Source organism: Staurois parvus, unplaced genomic scaffold (assembly GCF_062004578.1).
Source record: "Staurois parvus isolate SC_StPar_1 unplaced genomic scaffold, SC_StPar_1.0 ptg000091l, whole genome shotgun sequence".
NCBI lineage: Eukaryota > Metazoa > Chordata > Amphibia > Anura > Ranidae > Staurois > Staurois parvus.
Window position 1 is genome coordinate 1,710,001 of NW_028317887.1, and position 24,142 is coordinate 1,734,142.

General features: G+C 39.4%; 1 protein-coding gene across 6 annotated transcripts in view; it reads right to left on the reverse strand.

Annotated features, from left to right (window-relative positions):
* WDFY3 (WD repeat and FYVE domain containing 3) overlaps positions 1-24,142 on the reverse strand; it is a 363,148-nt gene that overhangs the window by 79,935 nt on the left and 259,071 nt on the right. For all 6 annotated transcript variants that reach the window (XM_089670537.1, XM_089670536.1, XM_089670541.1 and 3 more), the window contains 8 exons: positions 23,300-23,533; positions 20,005-20,104; positions 17,532-17,692; positions 12,197-12,426; positions 9,609-9,715; positions 4,270-4,452; positions 1,289-1,446; positions 929-1,006 (listed from right to left, as the gene is read on the reverse strand). In XM_089670537.1, coding sequence (XP_089526663.1) covers positions 929-1,006; positions 1,289-1,446; positions 4,270-4,452; positions 9,609-9,715; positions 12,197-12,426; positions 17,532-17,692; positions 20,005-20,104; positions 23,300-23,533 — 1,251 coding nt within the window. The remainder of the gene's footprint in view (positions 1-928; positions 1,007-1,288; positions 1,447-4,269; positions 4,453-9,608; positions 9,716-12,196; positions 12,427-17,531; positions 17,693-20,004; positions 20,105-23,299; positions 23,534-24,142) is intronic.

The following is a 24,142-nucleotide window of genomic DNA, read 5'->3' on the forward strand; positions in this document are numbered from 1 at the left end:
AAATTTCATATGGGTACAGTGTTGCATGACCGCGCAATTGTCATTCAAAGTGCGACAGCGCTGAAAGCTGGAAATTGGCCTGGGCAGGAAGGGGGTATAAGTGCCCTGTATGCTAGCGGTTAAAGGTACAGGGTAAAAAGAAAAAACAACAAAACCCCTAAAAAAAAATTTAAAAAAAATTAAAGCATCCACCCCCCCCCCCCCCCCCCTTGCATGCAAAGGTGAACACACGCATTGGTCCTGTATGTATATGTAAACAGTGATCGCACCACACATATGACGAGATGTATAGGTGGTCCACGCCAAAGCTGACATCACTTCCGCCCTATACCCACAAGGGTCCCGGAACGTCCTACATCTCCTCCAGCCCTAGGAGTACCGCAAGCGGCTGTGCTTTTAGATTTGACATGTAAGATACATTATGTACTTTTAACATATGAGTTGTTATAAATTAACAATCTGTTTGCCCATTGCTGCACTTTTTACTGCGCTACCTTGTCTTTCCATACTGGGATCACACAGGAGCAGTGGGGGTAAACTGCATGCGATTTGAACAGGAATTGCACCACATTCCTGTTCAAATTGCATGCAATTGTTTGCAATTCGATTTGAGCCCATTGATTTTGTATGGGCTCAGATCACACCACAATGGTATCAGGCACTCATCATCGGCAAGTGCTTGACCGAAAGTATCGGTACTCGTACTTGCCAGTAAAAAAAATTGGTATCGGTGCAACCCTAATTAAAACGATTGGATCCAACATATGAGCAACTGATAAAATGTTGCATGTCTTACTAACATATATACGAACAACTGTATAATAATAACAAAATAAAACTTTTTTTTTCTCTAGGGATGAGCTCCTTATATTGGTGAGTTCTGTGGCGGAAAGTGCTAACTGAATAAATACAAGCTTAATTTCATTACCTCCTGGTATTCTTTGTAATGCATATCTACCAAGTCCCTCACAACAGCAATGTGAGTGAATATCCACTGGGAGATTTCCTAGAAGGATAAAAAACATTGGCATTTCGTACATACCCATAAAGAACACTATATAAAAGTTTTAACAAGCAAACAAAATAATATTTTAGACTTCAAAAGATAATAAAGCTGGCCTGATATATGTGTCAGGACTCAGACTTCTAATTCAAAGGTCAATTTCAGCACCCATGACGTGCCTTTGTTTGGCATAAAGGGACTATACTGCTCCACTGGAATGAAACATCACTTTATTCTGTATAGATCAATAATGCACAGCAAAGAATAGCTTTCTACCAATAATACCTGTGTGGAGAGATTGTGTTTATTGAGTCCACTCTCCTTACGATTTCTTCTTGATCCAGTTAGCTTGGAGAGGCCAAAGCCACTACTGACACGTGACAGCTTTGATTGAGAACTCGGCACCAAAGCTTCCCCTTTACTGATGCATTTCTTTTCATATGCTGTTAAAACAAAAAATATGTATGTGCATTATCTGCCAAGTATTTCAGTTTGTATTGCGCTTCTAAGAGTAAGTTAGTTATAAAGCAAAAAATCTTAATTTTGTAATGGCCATAAAATCAATTTCTTGGAAATCATTGAGAGGCACAGAATTCAAAGACAATTTGGTTACACTGATGCTTTCAGGAGGATTTGAACACAATGACTAGCCAAATGTAATCCCTCCTACTCTCAGCATACCTCAATTTTGTAAAAAAGCGATACTAGGAGCAAGATCATAGACACAGCGGGGTAGGACCTGTAACCATAATTTCCAAGAATTTTTTTTTTTTGTAAGTACAAAAATCTATTTTTTCCTCTTATTTATTGAGGCACATGGGATTCAGAAACCATTGGGATGTCCAAAAATAGTCCAACTGAGGTGTGGGGCAACTTTAACAAAAAAATAAAAGGCAAGCACACAACAAAAACCAAACTGGGAGCTGTCTGAAGGATCTTCCACCCAAAACTGGCATCAGATGAAGCTTGAACATCAATCCACCTTGTAAAACTTGGAATATGTGCAAACAGAGGAATCATCGGCTTGAAAATCTGGGAGACAGTTGCCTGATATCAAAAAGCCAAGAAACTCTTACAGATCTAGTAAAGTGTGTCTTGTCAGCAAAGGGTGAAATCTGATCCTGAAGACCACAAGCTTGGATGATGATGTGTCTGACCAACCAAAAAATGGTGGAACAAGAAGCTGGGGATCCTCAGGGATGACAAAGATAGAGTCAGACTTTCTAATTGAAATGGTGGCTGCAAAGTAAATAAACAGCACAAACTACATTTAGACAATGAAGGGAAATCTTCTTTTAATGTGCTGGAGTTGGAAAAAGTTAAAAGAAGTACAATGTCATGGTTGAGGTGAAAGAACCAAATTTAAATCTCAAGGAGTCACTGGTGAATGCACATGAGGGATCTGCATGAGAGAAACTGTAAAAAAGATCAAAATAATCAAAGCATAGGCAGCTAGCAGACTTTGGAACAAGAAGTGTCAAAAACCGACTGACCCCCATGGTGCTTATGGCAAAATGCTGACCTAGGCCTAATTGCAAAAAGGTCAGTATTTATCCCATGGAGAATTTCCTGGGTTTTAAGCTTCTTTTATCGCACCAAGTGAAATATCCCTTCCGTGTGTGATGCTAAACCTTTTAGAAATTAGCTTTTCTGGCTTTTAACATCAAGAGGCCCTGTCTCTCATGAGTCTGCCATTAAAGCCTGCAACTGTGAAGTAACAGAAGATCTTGACAATCTGGGAGAGCCAGAGAGTATCTGATTCTAAACAGGTTGGAGTACCACATCTGCTTCGGCAAAGCTTCAACTATAGGTGTCAACAGAATGTCCTGCATCTCAAACATGCAGAACAGATGAGGAAGAGGTTTCAGGGGAAAACAGGCAAAGATCGGATTGTGCTGATCCTATGGAGCCACCAAAGCATCCACTGCTTTCCACAAGACAAATTTGGAGGCAAATCTGTCTAATTTGTTGTTGAACTTGGGAGGCCCACATCCAGGACCCTCCACCTGTGACACAGTTACTGGAACACCTCTGGATGTAGGGCCCATTCCACACGGATCCAGGCTCTGATAGCGAAGGAAGTCTGCCTGACATTCACCCACCCCAGAAAGTATTCGGCAGGCTATGCTGGACTGTGAAGTTCTGCCCATGACAGAATTCATTCCACCTCTCTTTCCATGGAAAGACATCTGGTTCAATCCTGATGGGTGAAGTATGCCAGCTGTCTGATTGGATCCTGATCACTTGACCCTTCAGTCGTGATATCAGTCACATTGTCAACCACTACTTGTGCCAACAGCTCCCTCAACAGAAGGTCATTTAGATGTCCCACTATGGCAATTCTGTAGAAACTTAAAGTACAGAGGCCAGGATTTTAGTGAACATTCAGGGTGCACAGGACAGACCAAATGGAAAGACCATGAACTGTAAGTGCTAGGGTCCAACAACTGAAGGAAGCATTGATGCATTGCAAAAAAGTCACTGTGAGTGGACAGCAAAGAGCATCTGAGGAAGATTCCCATGACACAGAAGCAGTATCAAGAAGATCCTACCTCAAGCTACATGCCAGGAACTAAGTGCATCATTACTCATTAGTCCTTTAGCAATAATCCAGAATAAGGGATTTTAAAAGTGCCTAATGGTCCTAAGTGTTGTGCAACTGTCGATACTCAGTCCGCAAAAGCCTACTCACAAAGTAAGTCTTCAGAGACTAGGTGGCACCATATTCTATGTCATGGATATGGAAACTGAAACGTGTTCCACAGACAACTAATATAGTACACTCAGGTCTGGAAAGCGGCACAATGCGGAGCCCAGTTCCCTAAGAAGACATTCCAGGCAAAGCCCAAAGTTTCCAATCCAGTTGTTTCCAGGTACAGCCTCCAAAGCTTGTGCTGTGGATAGGCCAATCTGGATTGCTGCTTAGAGAGACCAGCTCAAGCAGCATGCAGAAAATGTTTTATTAAAAAAAAAAAAAAAACTCTTGGGGAAAAAAGGCAAAACTTTTCTCAGGAGAGAGAAAAGACATATCTTCTTAGGACACTGGAAAATAAACTGAAGCATGCTGGGAGCAGGCCTTAGACTGTTCAAAGGATTAGTATAGTATACTTACATAAGTGTTTGCATATTTTGATCAATGAAAAATAAGCGTAAGATAAATTAAAGGAAGAAAGTAGCCAATATTGAATAGCATCACAGCTGTGAATACAAAAGAATAAACGCATGGAGGTTGAAAATAAGAGTTCTCTAACCGTAAAATGACTTACCAAGGTGGTTTTGCCAAGAACGCAATGTTGCTTCCTCAATGAAAGGCCTGACAACTGCAATATCCACATGTCCTCGGTCATTGACAGGAAATGTCACTTTGAACATATCCTCCAGAACTTGTTTCTTGCTATGAATCAACTCTATCCAAACTCTGTTGACAGCTTTCAACAGAAGCTGGCGCCCTGTAAAACACAGTCTATCATTTTGACGGTTTAGATCACCATCAATATACAATGCATTTGACACACTTTTACATTACAATGGCTTAAAGAAGCAATACTAGGTCACCATAAAATGGTTTACACTGGCTTATTGAAAGCATTTTAATTTCACATATTTATATGAGATGGACCATCTGTGAACAGCAAATATGTGTTCATGGGCTATATCTCATTTACAGATGAAGGCAGAATTAGTAATTTTGGAAGCTCATAGGCAAGCACAAGGCCAAACAGAAGGCCTGGCAGGTTCTATGAAGCTTCCAACTTGCCAGTTGACAAAATTAGGCAGATTTACTAAAGGGACCAAGAATAGTTGCTCAAAAAATGTGCGAACATTCACTTTAATTAACCAGTCATGCAAAAAGCAAATTCCTCTTCACTCTGAATACCCAATCAAGTGCAGCTGCTTTTCACATGAATGGATTAAAGTGGAAATTTACACAATTTTTTTGCAAGAAGACTCTCAACTACTTTGGTAAATCTGCCCAGCTGTCTTTTTTTTCAAGGATTAAAGTTGTATGCATATGAAAAGAGAAACAAATTACATAAACACAACAAAATTAGTAATAAAAAAAAAACCAACTAACACATCACAGTAAAACTACTCAAGGGAAATGGTGCCATCCACTAATGGGCATATGTGGGAAATGATACTTGCAAAGAATCTAAACCAGTAATAGCAACACATACGACCTGCACTGTGCAGATCTCATCTTCAGCTTTGAAACAAAACCACTATGCCCATCTTCATCAGAAAATCCCTCCACTGGCTTCCAATTTGCCAAGCAAATTAACCACTTGACCTCCAGAGGATTTACACCCCTTCCTGACCAGGCCATTTTTTGCGATACAGTGCTGCGTTACTTTATAAGCCCAGCAGTCTTAAAGAGACTCTTTTGCAAGTCATTTTCAGCACAATATTCACAAGTCCAAGTATCTGTTGTGGCTACTGGTCATGAGTTAATTCCTGGAAAAGAGAGGGTTTGCCATCAGATGCACAAATTTAGCAAAATCTTCTCCGATTGGTTTGTGTTTGCTCTCTTTATTCAAAAATGTTTGCAATACACCCAAATCAATGGTTGAACCAGAGTTAAAAGCTTCCAGCTGTGTTTCATCAAGATCAGGGCAAGCAATTCTCCTACCACTATTCTCTGTAAGAAATCTCATCATCTAAATCTGGGTACACATGCAGTTTTGTTTTTGCTGAATTAGCAGGATGAATGAAAAATAAACTGATAGACCCCTGCATCAACACAAACAAAGTTGATGCAGGGATGTTTCCTGATGTTCTATTGTATTTTGACAGGAAGGACTCCTCTCCGTCAGGATACACAGATCAGCACTTGCAGCCATTGGCTGCGAGCGCTGATCAAATGCTGGTTTTCCAGCATAATCATTCGGCAAAAGCCGGTCATTAGACCAGCTTCTGTTGGAGACAGCACTATACATACACCAAAAGTCGTCTGGTTTCTGTTGAAATGGCCGATTTGCTGACCGTGTATACCGTGCTTAAGTACACCCTGTGTCTGATGAAAGTCCTTGATGATGGTTTTAGCGATTTTCAGTGTTAAACTCTATACAACCAGATAAGTAAAACAGAACTCATTCGTTATTGCAGGTGGATATGCAACAAAACCATATATGGTTACTGTGCATTAATGGATTCATTGTTTATCACTTACTGGCAGGGATTTTTATATGGAAAGGAAAAGTATTCTTTAAAAAATGGCCGATTTGGGAGTTGATATCAGTCAACCAGCCAGGAACAAATGATGATGAAAATTAAACATTTCTCCATGATTGTGTAAACCTTTTTTTAGAGCTACTGTCCTCACAAACTAGCAGGTAATACACTTTACTGTTGAAAAATACTATCAGCGATGTTCTGTTTCACATAGCAATGAGATGTTTCAGATCTATAAATTAGGTCAGAGGATTGTAAAAAAAAAAAAAAAAAAATCAATCAGTGTGGCTTTTTTTCTGTATTATCTTTTCAATGGAGACTACTTTCTATAAGCACTTCATTTGTTTGTGGGGGCGGGGAATATCATTAATTTGTGATGTCATTTTGGAATGGGTTGGGGCACATTTGTACCACAATTTTGTTTGACCTCCTTTATGGACAAGCCTTTTGGAAGAAGTCTCCATGTAGAGCTTGGTTCTAAGAAGGGTGTTTCCACTCATGTACGTGGATCACAGGGTTCTTGTGCCTTAGCCCTGTTACTTTAGAAACAATTTAAGGGCAGACAAATACTTTGTCATGCACAAAAGTACCAAAAATAATTTTCTATAATTTTAAGAGCATTCTTTTGGTGGTATTTAATACCCATTTTTTTTACTATACAGAGAAAAAAGACCAACAATGGAAAAAACCTGTTCCCCTTTCTTTCTGTTATAAAACAAATCAATTCAAAATGCTGAACACAATCAAAATGACCCTTTTTTGGAAAGTAGACACGCAATGATGATCTCATGTTTTGCCACAATAAAGAAACATGCTAGTTTATGTCTGTCTGTAGTTCTCAATAAATGTCCATTGATTCTTCTTGTCAGTATATCTGCTTACCCGTACATTCCGTATGGGCAAGCAGATATACTGACAGGTTTGCGGAGACCTGAATGGTACGAGCAATCTGCTGATTGCTGGTGCAATGCTTTACAAGCTGCTGCAACAAAGAATAATAAATTCACATTTTTTTACCTCCAAAAAACTGTGCATTTATTATCTTTTGTCAAAAGGTGAACTTATCCTTTAAGGTGTGCTTAGGCTTTACAAAATACTTGCACTTAAAGTGGTTGTAAACCTCAGACATGAAATATGAACAAAGCATATCCCTCTATAGTGTGCACTTGTCTCAATTAGGAGCACTAAGTGTACTTTCTCTCTGCTGTTTCGTTCCTCTGCTATCAGCATGCATCACTTCTGACAAGTTTTCCTGACACCAAGAGAAAAGCTTTGTTCCTGTGTGCTTTGTGAAGGGGGGTGTGTCCCTTCCCTCCAATCAGTTCTCAGAGCTCTCCTCACTGAGCTCTTTCAGCTCTCTGCTTTAAAATTCAGAACTTTGAATGGATGTAGATAAGAGAAGATTGCAGATAAACAGGAACAACTTATGTAGGATGATTTTTTTTATCTCGGTGTATCACCTCAAACCAGTCAATTCAATGGGTATATGTGGGGGCGTACAACTGGGGGAATCAATGGTGGAGAAGGATCTGGGAGTTCTGGTAGATCACAAGCTTAATAATGGCATGCAATGCCAAGCTGCGGTTTTTAAAGCGAGCAAAATCCTCTCGTATCAAAAGAGGTATAGACTCCAGAAAGAGAGAGATATCATATTACCCCTGTACAAATCATTAGTAAGACCTCATCTGGAATATGCAATTCAGTTTTGGGCACCAATTCACAAAAAGAACATTGGGGAACTGGAGAAAGTACAGAGAAGGACAACCAAACTGATATGAGGCATGGAGGAGATCAGCTATGAGGAAAGATTAGAGGAACTGAATTTATTCTCTCTTGAGAAGAGGCGATTAAGGGGGGATATGATCAACATGTATAAATACATCAGTGGTTCATATAGTGAACTCTGTGTAGGAGCTATTCACCCTGAGGTCATCACAGAGGACAAGGTGGCACTCTTTATGTCTGGAGGAAATAAATTTAATCTCCAAAACACGGAAAGGTTTCTTCACAGTGAGAGCTGTGATAATGTAGAATAGACTCCCTCAAGAGTTGGTTCTGGCCAGCTCAGTGGATTGCTTTAAAAAAGGCCTGGATTCTTTCTTAGATACACAGAATATAACTGGATACTAACATTTATAGGTAAAGTTGAATCAGGGAATATCTAATTGCCTCTCAGGGGATCACAAAGGAATTTTTTTTCCCTGCAGGAGCAAATTGGATCATGCTTTGCTAGGGTTTTTTTTGCCTTCCTCTGGATCAACTGTGGGTATAGGATTAGAACTTTTTTTTATTTTTATTAAAGGTTGAACTGGATGGACTTTTGTCTTTTTTCAGCCAGACTAACTATGTAACTAGGTAACTATGTGAGGGTTTACAACTACTTTAAGTCAAGTGTAAGTCTTCCATTATTTGTAGAATTTCCCTGCAGGATGAAATTGCATTGTGTGCAATGACTAGACGCCATGGATACAATCAAAACACTATATGCCCCTGAAAAGTAAGCCCACAATGATTGGTGATCAGTGGCATTTTTAAACCCCATCATTGGTGACCAACGGCACTTTAAATTCCTCCAAAAACAATCCCACAACATTGGCGATCATTGACCCATAAACCCCTCCCTCCAATCTCCACTTAAAATTGATTGCTCCTTCTTCCACTGCAGGTGGATGGTTTAATGAATGGATTAATTCATTAAATTTTCCATTTTCCCCTCCTCTGTTGTAAGCGGAAGGGGAGGGCTTTCCCATGTAAGCAATACTACACTGTTTGATTGCTCTATTTATCACGTGGCATAGAGCCACTCGAGCTCTGTATAATGCTGGGTACTTGCACAAAGTGAAAGTATTAAAACATACATCAATCTGCCCTAGTGTAAAGCCACTGTCTGGGCATTTAGTTGTGACAGGGAGTTGTAAGGACATAAAGTTGTAACACTAAGCAACAGTACTTCTTTTCTTAAATGCATTATGTGCATCCCCCAACTCTTCAGCTTGTAAAATCAGCAAATGTTTTGCCTTCACGGAAAAAAATGCAAAGTGATCTCTGAATGGTGTCTGCACAGAGCAAGTGACCTCCTGCGTTCACTAAGCAGCATCAGGGACCTAGAAGTCGGCACCAATCACTGTAGTAGCATTGCCTATTACAGTGATTTGCAGCTTCCCCAGGTATCCGCCAGGTATGGCACATAGAACACATAACTACACTGATCTAAGCTAGACCAATGTAGCTATGCAAAAAAAAAAAAAAAACCAAAAAATTGTCTTTAAACATCTAAATTCAAGTTGAAACACACCTTACACACATAAGGAAGTTTATCCATTAGTAGAAATACAATACACACTTAAATACAATACACAGAAAGCTTTTACTAAAACTATCTTATGTATTTGTTAAAGAAAATAATTGTACCCACAGATGGCATTCATTTTACCTTCACTTATATCTTGATACATTCCATCTGCTTCAACCTCTGAAGGCATCATTATGTGCCAAGTAGTCATCCTGGCTTCCGCTTCCAATCCAAACCCATCAGGATTACTGCATTGAATCACAGAACATTATTTTTGTGTTTAAATATTGATTCCAAACTTTTTCATCATAGCAAACTGACCATGGTCATGTTTCTAGGGAAACTGGAAAGTACTGTACTACTTTGCTGTTAAATTGCTTGCAACTTTGAATGTCAAGCTTACAAGCATACACTGCTGGATACTTCTTCCTTGAGCTTTCCAGAAGCATGAGAAGGAAAGGTCTCTGACATGCCATAAACAATTTCATTCAGCACTTATAATTGGAACACAAACCCTTGAATACAATGTAACCTGTGTATTTTATTGCTATGGTTACAGATTCTGGCATAATCCAGGACGCCATATGAAAGACCAATAACATCTTACTCATTGTAACCCTATCTTCAGAAAAAGGAAATGCTTATAATTTACAAAATATTAAAAAAACATGGCCTGCAAAAACATGGACCACCACCACTATCCACATAATGAAAATATATACGAATACTTCAAAATATACTTGCCCATGCAAATTAAAAAAAAATAATAACTGCACTTTTGATATGTTTATCACATAGATCTAAATGAAATATCACTCAACATCAAAGTTCCAATCCTTTGTTCTTCTTAAACAGTCCTGCTTAATATCGGCCATCAAGTAGTTTATTTAAAGTTGATCTGAACTGAAAAAGTGAAGATTTGCTATGTTATAGGGAATACGTAAAGCCCCTTTCACATAGGCTTTCTGATCAGGTCCACCTGTCAATTTTTCAGGTGGACCTGTTTGGAAACTCCACATAGGCCTATCAGGTCTTTGAACAGGTGGCTATAAACATCCAGAAAAAAAAATGAAAAAGGACTGAGTCCTTTTACATTTTTCTGGACCTGTTTACATACGGTAACCCAAAGACCCAACATGAATCTGCCACAGTCTGCTGTCAAAATTTGGACACAAAAGAGATGGGCACGGATGTCACAAAAGTGCATCAATCCCATTCTGCCCAGATTCAGCAGGGGATCTGCTCAGGGATCCTCTGCTGAACAAAGCGAAGCACATCTATGTGAAAGGACCCTGAAACTGTTAATTGTCCCCAAGCAGCTCCCTGTTTAACAGTTTACCATTTAACGTTACCTTGTCATATATATTTGTAATCTTACAGTAAACATTTTTAAAATATGTAGGGAGACATTGCTGGTTTTCTTCTGAAAATGGTGGTTCTGTCCCTCTGGATTCCATGCCTTAGATCTAGAACAAGTATGCAGACCGTACCATTCAAAGTAAAGTCCAATGTTCTTGTCTATGTTTGTTCCAGGTCAGGGATCCAACAGGGCCAGAAATGTCAGACAATTAGCATTTTCAGAAACAGAGGTCAGCAAACAGCCCCATGTTTCTCTCCTGAAATTTATCTACAAACACACGAGGGTGACATACAACTAGAGGGAAACAAATCCATGTTCACATTAAACATCCTATACGTGCAGGGGAAATTTATTTATAACTCCAGCCTAAGTTAAAGAGGAACTATGTTTTTTTAAAAACAAAAAAAGTCAGCAGCTACGAATACTGTAGCTGCTTTTAATGAACACTCACCAGTCCAGGAGCCCAGCTCTGGTTTCTCCTGGGCCAGTTCTTTGTTGGTCTTTGGATCCTAAGTGCCTTCATTTTGAGCCAGCTGAGACTTTGTTTTTTCACAGCCAGCTCCACATAAACATGCACGAGACTGCGCTGTGCTTTCAGACTAATTGCGCAGCACCTGTTCCAGGAGATTGCAGTCGGGGAGGGGGGTTGGCTGAACTTTCGTAATTGGGAAGTGGGAGCGAGTACCTGTCAGAAAAGGTTACCTGCTCCCAGATTTAAAAAAAAACTTTCAAAAATGGTAAGGAGGAAGGTGAGTGGAACTTTCAATTCTAAGTGAAGTTCTGTTTTAAATACAAAATTAAAATACATGTACAGCATGTTCATTGCCAAAGGATTAGTATTTCTGTATAGCCAATCCTGTCATTTGTACATACTCCACACTGTACAGCCAGGCTGATCCTCACGTAGCAATGTAGCTTCTTATGTCACCCCTCCATATACAAAGATGTAGCATTTGGAAACAATCCAGATTTTAGCAGGAGAGAATCCAAAAAAAAGTAACAGTCACCATCCTAAAAATCAGTGGTCATAGCGTCATTACTGTTAATGCTGCAGTGGGCCTTCTGCTAGAAGCAGCATGGCAGCAATACCTAAAGACATATGTCTAGGCTGGCTGTTAACTAAAAAACACTTGGTCTATTTAGTGCTTACAAGACAAACGGTTTTGTCTGAGCCATTTCAACACACTGATGCAAAGAGAGGACCCAGAATTATATCAGACGTAATGAGCTACAGAAATCATTTGGGAATATATGCATTTCATTTATTCTCTACAGTATTCAGTTCTAGGACACAGCAGAGACTCCTGATTGATGGTATCATGTACACATTTTATAAATAAATGCACACAGCATGGAGAGAAGAGCCTACCTTCCTGTGTAGAGGTTAATCAAACAGTGAGCTAAGCAGGCAATGAAATCCTGCTCATGATTCCCAGGACCCAGAATAAGGTTTCTATTCACAGTGAGAACTCGCAGAGAATCCAGAAGAGCCACTTGCTGAGGGACGGTTTTATGTGCTCTTGAGAACTGGTATAATATAGTCCGATTTAAGCAGTTATATATACTTTCAAGGGATAAACCTTGAGATCTTCTCTTTGACTGGAGAAAAAAAAACAGAAAACTGCACATGAGCCCCACTGAATTTGACTAACATCACATCTGAATTAATGAAGTTTGTAGGTAAAATTTAGGCGCAGGAAAACCTTTAATATATTAGTTGGTAACTTGCTTCTAGAAAAACACATTCTGACTGCAACCATAATTAAATACATGTAAAAAAACAAAAAAAAAACAAAAACAAAAAAAACAAAGACAGTCCCTTTCTTGCACCCAAATACTTAGGTAACCTATTTGATATACTTGATCTCTGCACTCTGTACTTTACCTACGCCTAAACCCATGCGCTCTGTGTGTTACTCAATCCTGACCCCTGCACTTTGTGCATTACTTACTCTGGAGCCCTGCACACTGTGTGTTACACACCCTTGAGCTCTGAGCTTTATGCACCCCTGAGACCTGTGCTATGTGTTATGCATTAATGAGCCTCATGTTCTGTGCTTTGTGCACTCCACAACCGTGCTCTATGTGGATTACCCACTCCTGACCCCTGCAAATTACATACTCCAGAGTCTGTGTATTACACACTCCTAAGCTCTGTGCATTTCACACTCATACAGTGCCTTGAAAAATTATTCATACCCCTTTCAATTTTTCACATTTTGTCATGTTACAACCAAAACATAAATGTATTTTTTGTTTCCCAAAATAAAGTTTTATTGAATATATAAGATAAACGAGGAATACAGAAAATGGGGGGTAGTGGATATAACAATCGGGAGAATAAAAAGCAAAACAACCCCCATAACAATCAAATGTAGTCATGTACTAATCAAGTAAATACATTAATAGCACCATGTGTTAAATGGCAATTCAGTATCCAACATTCAGGACGGCAAACTTTTCTTTTTTCTTTCCTTACCTCTCTACTCTCCCACCCCTCCCTTGAAAGTGAAGGGGGCCTAATTCCACAAGTCAAAGTCTTTACAATGTATATATCAGTCCAATGTTTGTGAGTCAACTGTAGTGACTGACACATGGTTAGGAGTAGAAAAGCCATGTTTACATGACAGCGAGTTTAATTTGCTGAGTCAAGAAACGTCTCTGTATTTGGTTTGTCGATGAAGATGTCTTAAAAAGGTATTGTCCAGAGACCAGTATACTGCCTGCAGTAACCGGTTTCAGGGGTCTGAGCAAAGAAAGGAGGTGAATGAGGAGAGAAAAGAAAGAGAAAAAGACGAAAAAAAAAGAAGAGTAGAGAAAAAAATTGGTGGGGGGACTAGAGGGTTGGGGTCCCCCGATTGTATTAGTAGCGGTGTCTGTATATTATTCAATCATGTCATCCTATAATCGGGTATGGATGCATGTAGGAAACTTATGGCTGTGGGTAATATGGACTCATGTAGTACTATAGTGTGCACAGTACCTTTTTTATCTTGTCTGCTTGTAATTGTGAGTAAAAGGCAGTATTCAGTCAGAAGCTCAGAAAGCCCTATTTATTCATGGGGGGATTTTCATTTCCCGGATATAATCCTCAGAGGTTTGGAAATGGAGCCAGCATGCCCAAGTTGAAGTAAATGTCTAAGGTCCGTCTTTTGACACAGAGATTAACTCTTCCATTTTCGCTATTTTGTTTATCCTACTGTGCCAGTTGGGTATAGTCGGCGTTTTAGAGGTTCCCCAAAGTATTGGTATGCACAGTTTGGAAGCATTTACCATCATTATGACAAGAGATTTGAAGTAGGTGGGTGAGGGGGAAGGGGTGTAGTGCAGAAGGTATTGCGCAGGGGTAAATTCCAGTGGGTGGGTAGTAATCTGGGTCATTTGTTTATATACTTATTTCCAGAAAGGTTGGATGAATGGACATTCCCACCAAATGTGCAAAAGAGTTCCTATTTATTGGTGGCATCTCCAGCATTGGTCTGATGTAGTCAGATCAAATTTATGAAGTGAGGGTTTACGGTACCACCGTGATAGGATTTTGTAATTATTTTCCTGAATGGAGACATTGATGGATCCTTTGTGAACATGTCCATATATTTGTTCCCAGTTTTCTTCAGTAAGGTCTAAATGCAAATCGCGAGCCCAAGATGTGCATGTTCTTCCTGTGGCCAAGATTCATGCGACCATAGTAAATTATGTAAAATAGAGATCCTGTGTTGTAGGGGTTTATTGGAGGCGCACAATTTGTCAAAGGATGTAAGGGAAAATAAAGAGTGCCTGGAGCCTTGTATAGATTTAGCAAAGTGTCTAAGTTGCAGGTATTTCCAGGTCGATATTTGAGAGTCAGGCCATTTTGCTTGGATGTGATTAAGTTCAAGGAAAGACTCATTCGCAAAGAAGTGATGAAGCTTCAGCCCCATATCTGATTTTTCACCTAAAAAAAAGCGATCGTTAATTCCTGGAGGGAAATCTGGGTTCATTAGAATGGGAGACATTGGACCAGGTACTTCTGAGATTCCCAGTGTGGCTCAGGTCTTTTTGAAACATTGTAGGGTTGGGCCTATCGTTGGATGGTCTTTCAAATCTGTATTGACGCGATGATGGTGTAGCCAGGGAGTGGAGCTTATGGGTATCTTGGAAAAGGAATTTTCTAGACTGACCCAATCTTTAGTCTGAAAGTGTGTGTTTCAATCTATTATACAGGCTAGGTGGGATGCCCGATTGAAAGTCTGGATGTTTGGCAGACCTATTCCACCTTTGGTTTTAGGTGTGGTGAAGTGAAGATAGCTAATTCAAGGGTGGTGTTGTTTCCAAAGGAAGCGAGAGCAGGCCCGTTTATGTTAGAAAGATGCTGGTAGATCAATCAGTAAAGTTTGGAAAAGGTATAAAAGGTGGGGTAGGATATTCATTTTGATAATGGCAGCACGTATTTGCACGTAAGCGACGTAGGAAGGGCTCAAGAGTTAGAATAAATAGGAGAGGGGATAACAGCCAGCCTAGGCGGGTGCCATTACGAATATTAAAGGCATGAGATAGTAAGCCATTAACCCATACTTTTGCGGAGGGTGCAGAATATAGGGACATAATGAAGTGGATCAAGTTGGTGCCAAGTCCTAAGGCGTATAATATAGCTTCAAGATAGTGCCATGCCAGCTTGTCAAACGCCTTTTCTGTGCGTAAATGTATTTTATTGGTATTTTATGTGACAGACCAACACAAAGTGGCACAATTGTGAAGTGGAAGGAAAATGATAAATTGTTTTCAAAATTTTTTACAAATAAATATCTGAAAAGTGTGGGGTGTATTTGTATTTCACCTCCTTTACTCTGATACACCTAACTAAAATCAAGTGGAACCAACTTAATCACCAAATTAGTAAAGAGAGTCCACCTGTGTGTAATTTAATCTCAACATAAATACAACTGTTCTGTGAAGCTCTCAGAGGTATGTTAGAGAACATTAGTGAACAAACAGCATCATGAAAGCCAAGGAACACACCAGACAGGTCAGGTATAAAATTGTGGAGAAGTTAAGAGCAGGGTTAGGTTATAAAAAAGAACGCAAGCTTTGAACATCTCACGCAGCACTCTTCAATCCATCATCCGAAAATGGAAAGAGTATGGCACAACTGCAAACCTACCAAGAAATGGCCGTCCACCTAAACGGACAGGCCAAGGAAAGCATTAATCAGAGAAGCAGCCAAGAGGCCCAATGTAACTCGAGAGGAGCTGCAGAGATCCACAGTTGAGGTGGGAGAATCTGTCCACAGGACAACTACTAGTCGTGCACGCCACAAATCTGGCTTTTATGGAATAGTAAGAAGAAAATCATTGTTGAAAGAAAGCCATAAGAAGTCTCATTTGCAGTTTGCGAGAAGCCTTGTGGGGGACACAGAAAAAGTGGAAGAAGGTGCCCTGGTCGGATGAGACCAAAATTTAACTTTTTGGCCTAAAAACAAATGTGTGGCAGAAAATGAACACTGCACATCACCCTGAACACACTATCCCCACTGTGAAACATGGTGCTGGCAGCATCATGTTGTGAGCATGCTTTTCTTCAGCAGGTCCTGGGAAGTTGGTTAGAGCTGATGGGAAGATGGATTGAGCCAAATACATGGAAATCTTAGAAGAAAACCTGTTAAGAGTCTGCAAAAGACTTGAGACTGGGGCGGAGGTTCACCTTCCAGCAGGACGACGACTCTAAACATACAGCTAGAGCTACAATGGAATGGTTTAGATCAAATCATATTTATGTGTTAGAATGGACCAAAGTCCAGATCTAAATCCAATTGAGAATCTGTGGCAGGACTTAAAAATTGCTGTTCAGACACTCTCTATCCAACCTGACAGAGCTTGAGCCATTTTGCAAAGAAGAATGGGCAAAAATGTCACTCTCTAGATGTGCAAAGCTGGTAGACACATCCCCAAAAAGACTTGCAGCTGTAATTGCAGTGAAAGGTGGTTCTACAAAGTATTGACTCGGGGCTGAATACAAATGCACGCCACACTTTTCAGATATTTATTTGTAAAAAATTTTGAAAACCATTTATCATTTTCCTTCCACTTCACAATTATGTGCCACTTTGTGTTGGTCTATCACATAAAATCCCAATAAAATACATTTACGTTTTTGGTTGTAACATGACAAAATGTGGAAAATGTCAAGGGGTATGAATACTTTTTCAAGGCACTGCAAACCCCGAGCCCTACACGTTATGCACTCATAAACCCTGTGTCCTGTATATTACGCAATCCTGAGCCCTGAACCTAGTGCATTACTTATTCCTAAGCCCCTTGACTTATTTACTACTGAGCTGTGCGTTCCGTGTCACCTATTTCTATGTGCTCTGTGCGTTACTTTTGACCCAAAGCAGAGTAGGCCTAGGTTTTATTTTAACCATACACCTCAGAATAGCGTTGCACATTATTACCCTCCTCAGGGAACCCCAAGTCTTTTGCAAAGCTCCTGCATGGCTCTATACATGAAATTGTGACCAAAGCTTGAATTGTCCCCCATGTCCTCACCTCTTTCTTCAATCTGCATCCTTCTATTAACCACTGAGGTCACCTATCACATTCCCAGGGATAGAAGTTGATGGCAACCATGAAAGCTCTAATCAACAATTTCTTTCTAGAGCACTACAGGATTTCAAAACTGTTTGCATGTAAAATTAAAATTATATGGCATCGGTGGCTTGCCCTCACCTGTGAGATAAGTTGGACGATACAGTCAACAACTAGTTTGGAGTCTTTATTGAACATTCCTTGCCACAGCTTATCCACCACTCGTTGAGTGAAATAAAACACGTTGTTCACAAGCACCTGATAATTACCACCAGTAGTCACCGGTAAGGAGGCATCCTCCCCTGTAAAAAGACACAAGAATCACTTCAAGCAAACAAGCAAATAGTGTACATATACAGGAAGAGGGACGGTTCATTGTCTACATTTATAAACAACATTTTGAACCATTAAAATGCACAAAATAAAATTGTACTATTCTAAAGTACTGTATTTAAGATCTTTAATAGATAATAACAGCAGCCAAATATATTCTATATATAAAATTCAGAACAACCAGAAATTATCTGCCCAGAAGCAATGCAGGGCCAACACAATGACAAGCTGATTTCCTTGGCTAAAAAAAAAAAGAAAAAAAAAAAATCAGGTCCTCCCCAAAACAATATTCTCCTTCACCTCCATCTTGGCTTCCAGGTGTCTGCATACCAGTAAGATATTGTATCTCTGGTATCTTTCTGCTTCTGTTGCTACTTCTCACCACTGCATACTACACTGTTGTACTGCACGTCAGGATTATGCCTAGTTTCATGGTCTTGATGATGATGGGGAGCACTGACTTGTGTGTGTTGTTAAACATATATCTGTATAAATAATTCAAGCAACTGGTGTTGCTGCCTTTAACCTATTTAGGGGTGTCAGCACCCACAAATTTTGTATCGTTACGGTTTTCATGTATATTAGAATGGCATCTGAACTCAACAACAGTATTTACCAGGATAAATAGAGGGGATACAGTTTCCCAGTGGGGACACAGACAGCAATAAAAAACAAAATAGAGCTCTAGTTTATCCCTACTCTAGAAAACTAAAACAAACGTTTTTGCTATACATATACCTTAAAGTATTAAACCCAAAAACAAAAAAGTTATATATTGCAGCTTACCAATCTTTACATGTGGTGGCTGCATTAGTTTTCTTTATTTAGGCTTTTTTCTAATTATTTCACCTGGTAATCCTGCCTTATGTTAATAACCAAATTAGTGCAGTGCTATCACCTAATTACTATATAAATAGTGTAACAATCAAAGAAAATTTTGTGTAACCATGAATATGTATATCACATTAAATACATGATTCATGCCGTCAAGTCATCAAAAACTGTGATGAAACCATAAATAGTATATAAACATGCACAATCCAATTCATCAAAAACTTCATAAATCGCAATAGGACTTAAAAGCTTTTATAAAGTGCAAAGAAAAAGAAACTTAACACAGATTACGCAAGACCTACTGAGGAAGTCCTGAGTAGATGCAATGCGTATAGGGGCGGCCTTGATACTAATGACATCATCACACTAGGCGGAACTGTGTGTCATGCCCGAAGTAGTGAGTGATACCTGTGTACTGCGCTTTTTGGCTTTGTAATGGGGAGATGAGATGCCTGATGTGAGATGAGCTTTTATCTTTTGATGTCTGTAAGTTGCTCTAACCCTTTGCGATTTTAATCAAGTAAACATAAAGAGCACTATATAGTCTCCTCTTCTTCTCTACACAATTGTTTTGGCTATCTGGAGATTTGTATTGCTGTTGGAGTCCAGATTGTCCAGTGCACAGGAGCGAGGCCTCTTGCTGTTTTGACTTCCTGTGTGTTTAGGGGTCACATTGAGGAACTGTGTGTTTCTTGAGTTGGAAGAAGGTAACAGCACACTGGATTAAAGACTGAATAATTAGAGCACTTCTTATACACACTTGTGGAATGAGATTGGAACACCAATGACCTCTACCCTTGCTTGATCTATGTCACATGCTGCTTCTTCTTTGTACTTTGTATAACCTTTTAAGTCATATTGTGATTTATAAAATTTTGGATCAATTGGATTATGCATATTTATATACGGTTTATGGTTTCATCACAACGTCTGATGAATTGACCGCACAATTCATGTAATTAATTAGATCAGCTTCTGTTGAACAGGGAGTTGTATACAGGTACCGAAATTCATCCAGTTCCTGCTTAACCGGACAAAGTTTGGTGCATGTATTCTCTGTTTTAGACTAGCAGATTTAGATGGACTTGACTAACAAAATGATGCTCCAGCTAACACTTTATAAGCATTTATAGCAAACCTTTTTTTTTTCTTTTTTGTGATAAAGGTTTTATATAAATGAATAAAGGATGACCATTGTAAGCAACCATCTCCGTGGTAAATGGTTTGTCTCTGCCCTCTAATTGCCTTTTTGTCTAGACAATTTAGTCTGTTAAAGGAAGTTAAAAAAAATAACAGACTTACTGGCTGGATCACCAGGTGAAAATAAGAATTGGTGAATAGCAATTTAAAAAATGTATGTTTTTGGGTTTAACACTACTTCAAATGTGAACAAATGCATGAGAATGTATAAAGGTATGAAACTAGACTCCAATTCTTAAACACCTACCTAGGAGTACATCAGCAGCTAGCAGATGGTCCATCACGCTGTCCAATATGTAGGTCTGGAATTCCTTCTGCTGAGCTCTCGTTGATCTTTCAGGAGAGGACTGGAAAACAGTATCATTAACCAAGCTTTAGTAAGTTTATTATGTGTTATCTTTATACATTTTCTTTAGCACATAACACAAGTCCACACACATTCTGGAAGCTAAATGGCCAATGCAACTAAAAATTAGAACTAGCACTTCAATTATTTGATTCATATCTATTGATTTCTAAAGAAGCACAGATTGTAAACCCTATTTTGCTAGTCCTGAACTGGACTGATGGTTCTTTTTATTCGTTCTCCTTGGATAACCTACAGTAAGGATTGCCAATTACCTAACATAGCCCACTGTAGTCACGTTTTAGAATAATGTTTATTTTTTCATTGGTAGACTATGGTTGCACCTTCTTGTATTTTTCAGACATTTTGGTCACAGTACAGAATATAAGGGGTCAATTCATCGGTCAGATTATATATATATATATATATATATATATACACATATATACATACACACACACACACACACACTGTACATATAATAGCTGTACTTCTATTTAGCCTTGAATACGGTCTACTTTCTCTTCCTAAACGGCAAATTTCTGCACAGAGAAAGCTGTTGCTGTTGATGCAGAGAGCTTCACCCATTCTGTATATCCAAGTGAAAGGTGGCAGTGGTGAATCTAGCTAAGAGTATTTTGTACTTTTTAAGATAAGAATACCATTGCCTATACTGTAATCTAAAGCCAAACAGAAAATGCGAATGCAGCGACAGGCCAAAAAAGGCATGCTGCACCCTCATAATAAATTCTTATTCAGGATCATTTTTAAAATATATACCCAAAAATGAAATTTGGTTTTGGCAAGGTGCTATTAAATTGATTAATCAACTGGCTTCTTCCCTTTCTCAGTTTCTACTGACAATATTTCTTCACACTAGTTTGAGTCTCTGCTTTACCTACAAGAACATAATAAAGAAGTCACACTTGCAGCTGTAATCAAATATTAATTCTACTTTATAATGTAGAATTACACCATCATTTGGTTTTGATATGGCCACGACAGTGGATGGCGATATTCTGACCAATGGTGAACTTAAGGGGTAAAAGAAGTTCTTAGCCTCGGTCCACAAATATGTGTGTTGAAATCGCACTACAATTCAGGGATGCGATTGTGTGAGAATACCCATGCATTTTTAATGCAAATTTACTACTGCGGTGGTTTTCAACCTTCCATTTGCTTCTATGCAGAAATGCCTTTTATTTTCTTCTATGCAGAAATGGCTGTGAATAGCCATTGTATGTGAACACTTCTCTCCAAATGCCACTATATTCTATGACTTGCGAATCTAGAACTCACCGCTCCCAATTCGCACAGGACCCACTTTTGAACTGCACTCAAAACACAATGCCAGGAAATTGCATTTGTGTGAACTAACTCCACAGGAACACATAATATCTAGCCCAGGGGCGGACTGACCATTTGGAAACTCGGCACTGCCCGAGGGCCCAGGGTCAGTAGGGGGCCCCATGAGATGCCCCTTTTACCTTTTTCATAGGCTTTTTTGAGTTTAGGCAAGGACACAGGGGCCCCATGATCCCCTATTGCCCGGGGGCCCCATGAGTTGTCAGTCCGCCCCTGATCTAGCCTGTTTGAAAATGCATCCAGAATTGCATATGTGTCAATCAGGGCTAAATGGATTATCCTTGTTAGGCTAACCACAAAAAAATAATAGTTTTTGGGGGAAAAAAATAACAAGTGGAGAAGTAAACTTGATTAACTATAAACACTGAATGTCTGGTGTGGGATATTTTCATGACACCATTCTCTGCCAATAACAATGCAAAGACAGTGCAGATCAAGGATGCAGGGGACAGTGGGAAAGAATGGACAGCCCTACATTATTTTTGCTATCAGTGAAGTTAAAAAAAAGAGTGAATTTGCTGGAAGGGTTGAGCAGAGGTCACATCAATGTCAAATTAAACAGAAGGTAAAAAGAACGGTGGACTGAGAGTGAATAGTGTTTCTTAAAAGGATTAAGGTTAGAACTCCAGAATTTACTCGCCTACAAGTTTTGTATAGTTCTTTACTTATATGTTGTAAAGTGATTGTAATCTAATCCCCTATGGTTTATTCAAAACACCGATAGCTGAATGAGTCAAAGCAATCTCTTTAAACAGCTCTATATGGAGTATGAAACCTGAGAGAAACAGTCAACAAGTAAGCTGCTACTGCTGGGCTGGCTTGTTAGAAAGTCCAGCATGGTCAGTTTATATATTGTTATGGAAAGGAGGTTTACTAAAACCTGTGTACACACAACCTGGTACAGCTGGGCAATGTAACCAGCTTCCAGGTTTTATTGTCAAAGCTTAATGTGATATTAAAGGCTCATTCATTTATTTATTTTTAAATAACAAACACATCATACTTACCTGCTCTCTGCAGTGGTTTTGCACACAGCAGCCCAGATTCTTCTCTTCTCGGGTCCCCGCCGGCGCTCCTGGCCATTCCCTCCTGTCTGTTGCCCCCACAACAAGCAGCTCGCTATGGGGGCACCCACTGCACCTTGTGTCTGTCTCAGCCAATGAGAAGAGGGAGCCCTGGGATTACCGAGACTCCAGTGCACATTGCTGGATAGAGAGGGGGCTTAGGAAAGTAATAGGTAGGCTGGGGTAGCTGCTGCACAGAGAAGGTTTTTTACCTTCAAGCATAGAATGCATGAAGGTGAAAAAACATGAGCCTTTACATCCACTTTAACTGAACAAGCTGAAGGTAGAAGCTGATTGGTTACAATGCACAATTGCACCAGATTATGTGTGCAACAGTTTTAGTAAATCCCCTCCTATGTTAAAATGAATAATTGAGAAATGTAATGAAAACATGACATAAAAGTTTAGGTTGTAAACTTGCACTAAACACTTTTTCAAAATGTACCGAATTCATTAAAGTTTCCCTTTAACTCAGACACTACGAAGTTGGTTTACTAAAGGAAAATTGGCTCTTCATGCTGCAAGAGAAGTTTCCCTTTATTAGGGAATTTTCACATAGCTTAGTGAATGTTTTGAAAATGCATCTTGCTGAAAATACCCAATGACTTGCAAGGAAAATGAAAAAACAAAACAAGACAAAAAACGGTAAGAAAACACCACTGTACTAGGGTAAATATTCATCAGGAATGAACAATGAAGCCGCACATTAATAACCATTACATATACTGCCCTTAGCCCATACACATGCACACATAAGGATGTCATACCTCTAACAGTAAGTCTATGAGAGGTGTTTGCTTGCTAGCAGGAGTCTGACACAGATTCTCAATGACCAGGACACGCATGAAGTCAAACACAAACTTTTTGGCAGGATGACTGGTGAGATAAGTCTTGGAGCCCACATTGCAGTATTCAGACTGACTTCTGTTCATGCCAGAGTCTGACGCAAAGGCTTTAAATTCTTCAGCAGGAGAGCCCACTTCATCATCCAAGTCTGTAACCTGAAATGTTGCATATTTAGTCGGGTTTATGAATACAGAGTGACATATCAAAACCTTTTTTAAAGACAAATTTCTGCTGTTATACCGTACTTGGTATTCTCAAAATTACTGAACTGAGCACTTCTGTACATGATCCTAGGCTCAAAAACATGTATTGCTTAAATCTCACTTGCATACAAAATTTAAATCTGATTGTACTCATTTTGTGGGGCTAGAATAACAAATAACGTTTTCCAACAATAGTGCAAACACTACAATTCTCTACAGCGGACAATTAAATAGCAAACTTGGTCAGGACAATATCTGTACAGCGTTTGCATGTTCTTCCGGTACTGGGCCTACTCTCACACTCCAAAAGACATTCCGGTAGATGAATTGGCTCCTGTCCAAAGTGGCCATAGTATACACTATGTGTACATACCGTATTTGTATGCATTTGAGGTAGGGACCTAGATTGTCAGCTCCTTTAGGGTACGGAGCGATGTGAATATACAGTACATACATTTTGTACTATTGGGTTTACTGGTCACTAAGGATTTCTAGTGCCGCAGAAGTTCTTCACCTGCTGTCACAAAATATAAAATATTCCATTATCCTCATATGGACTGG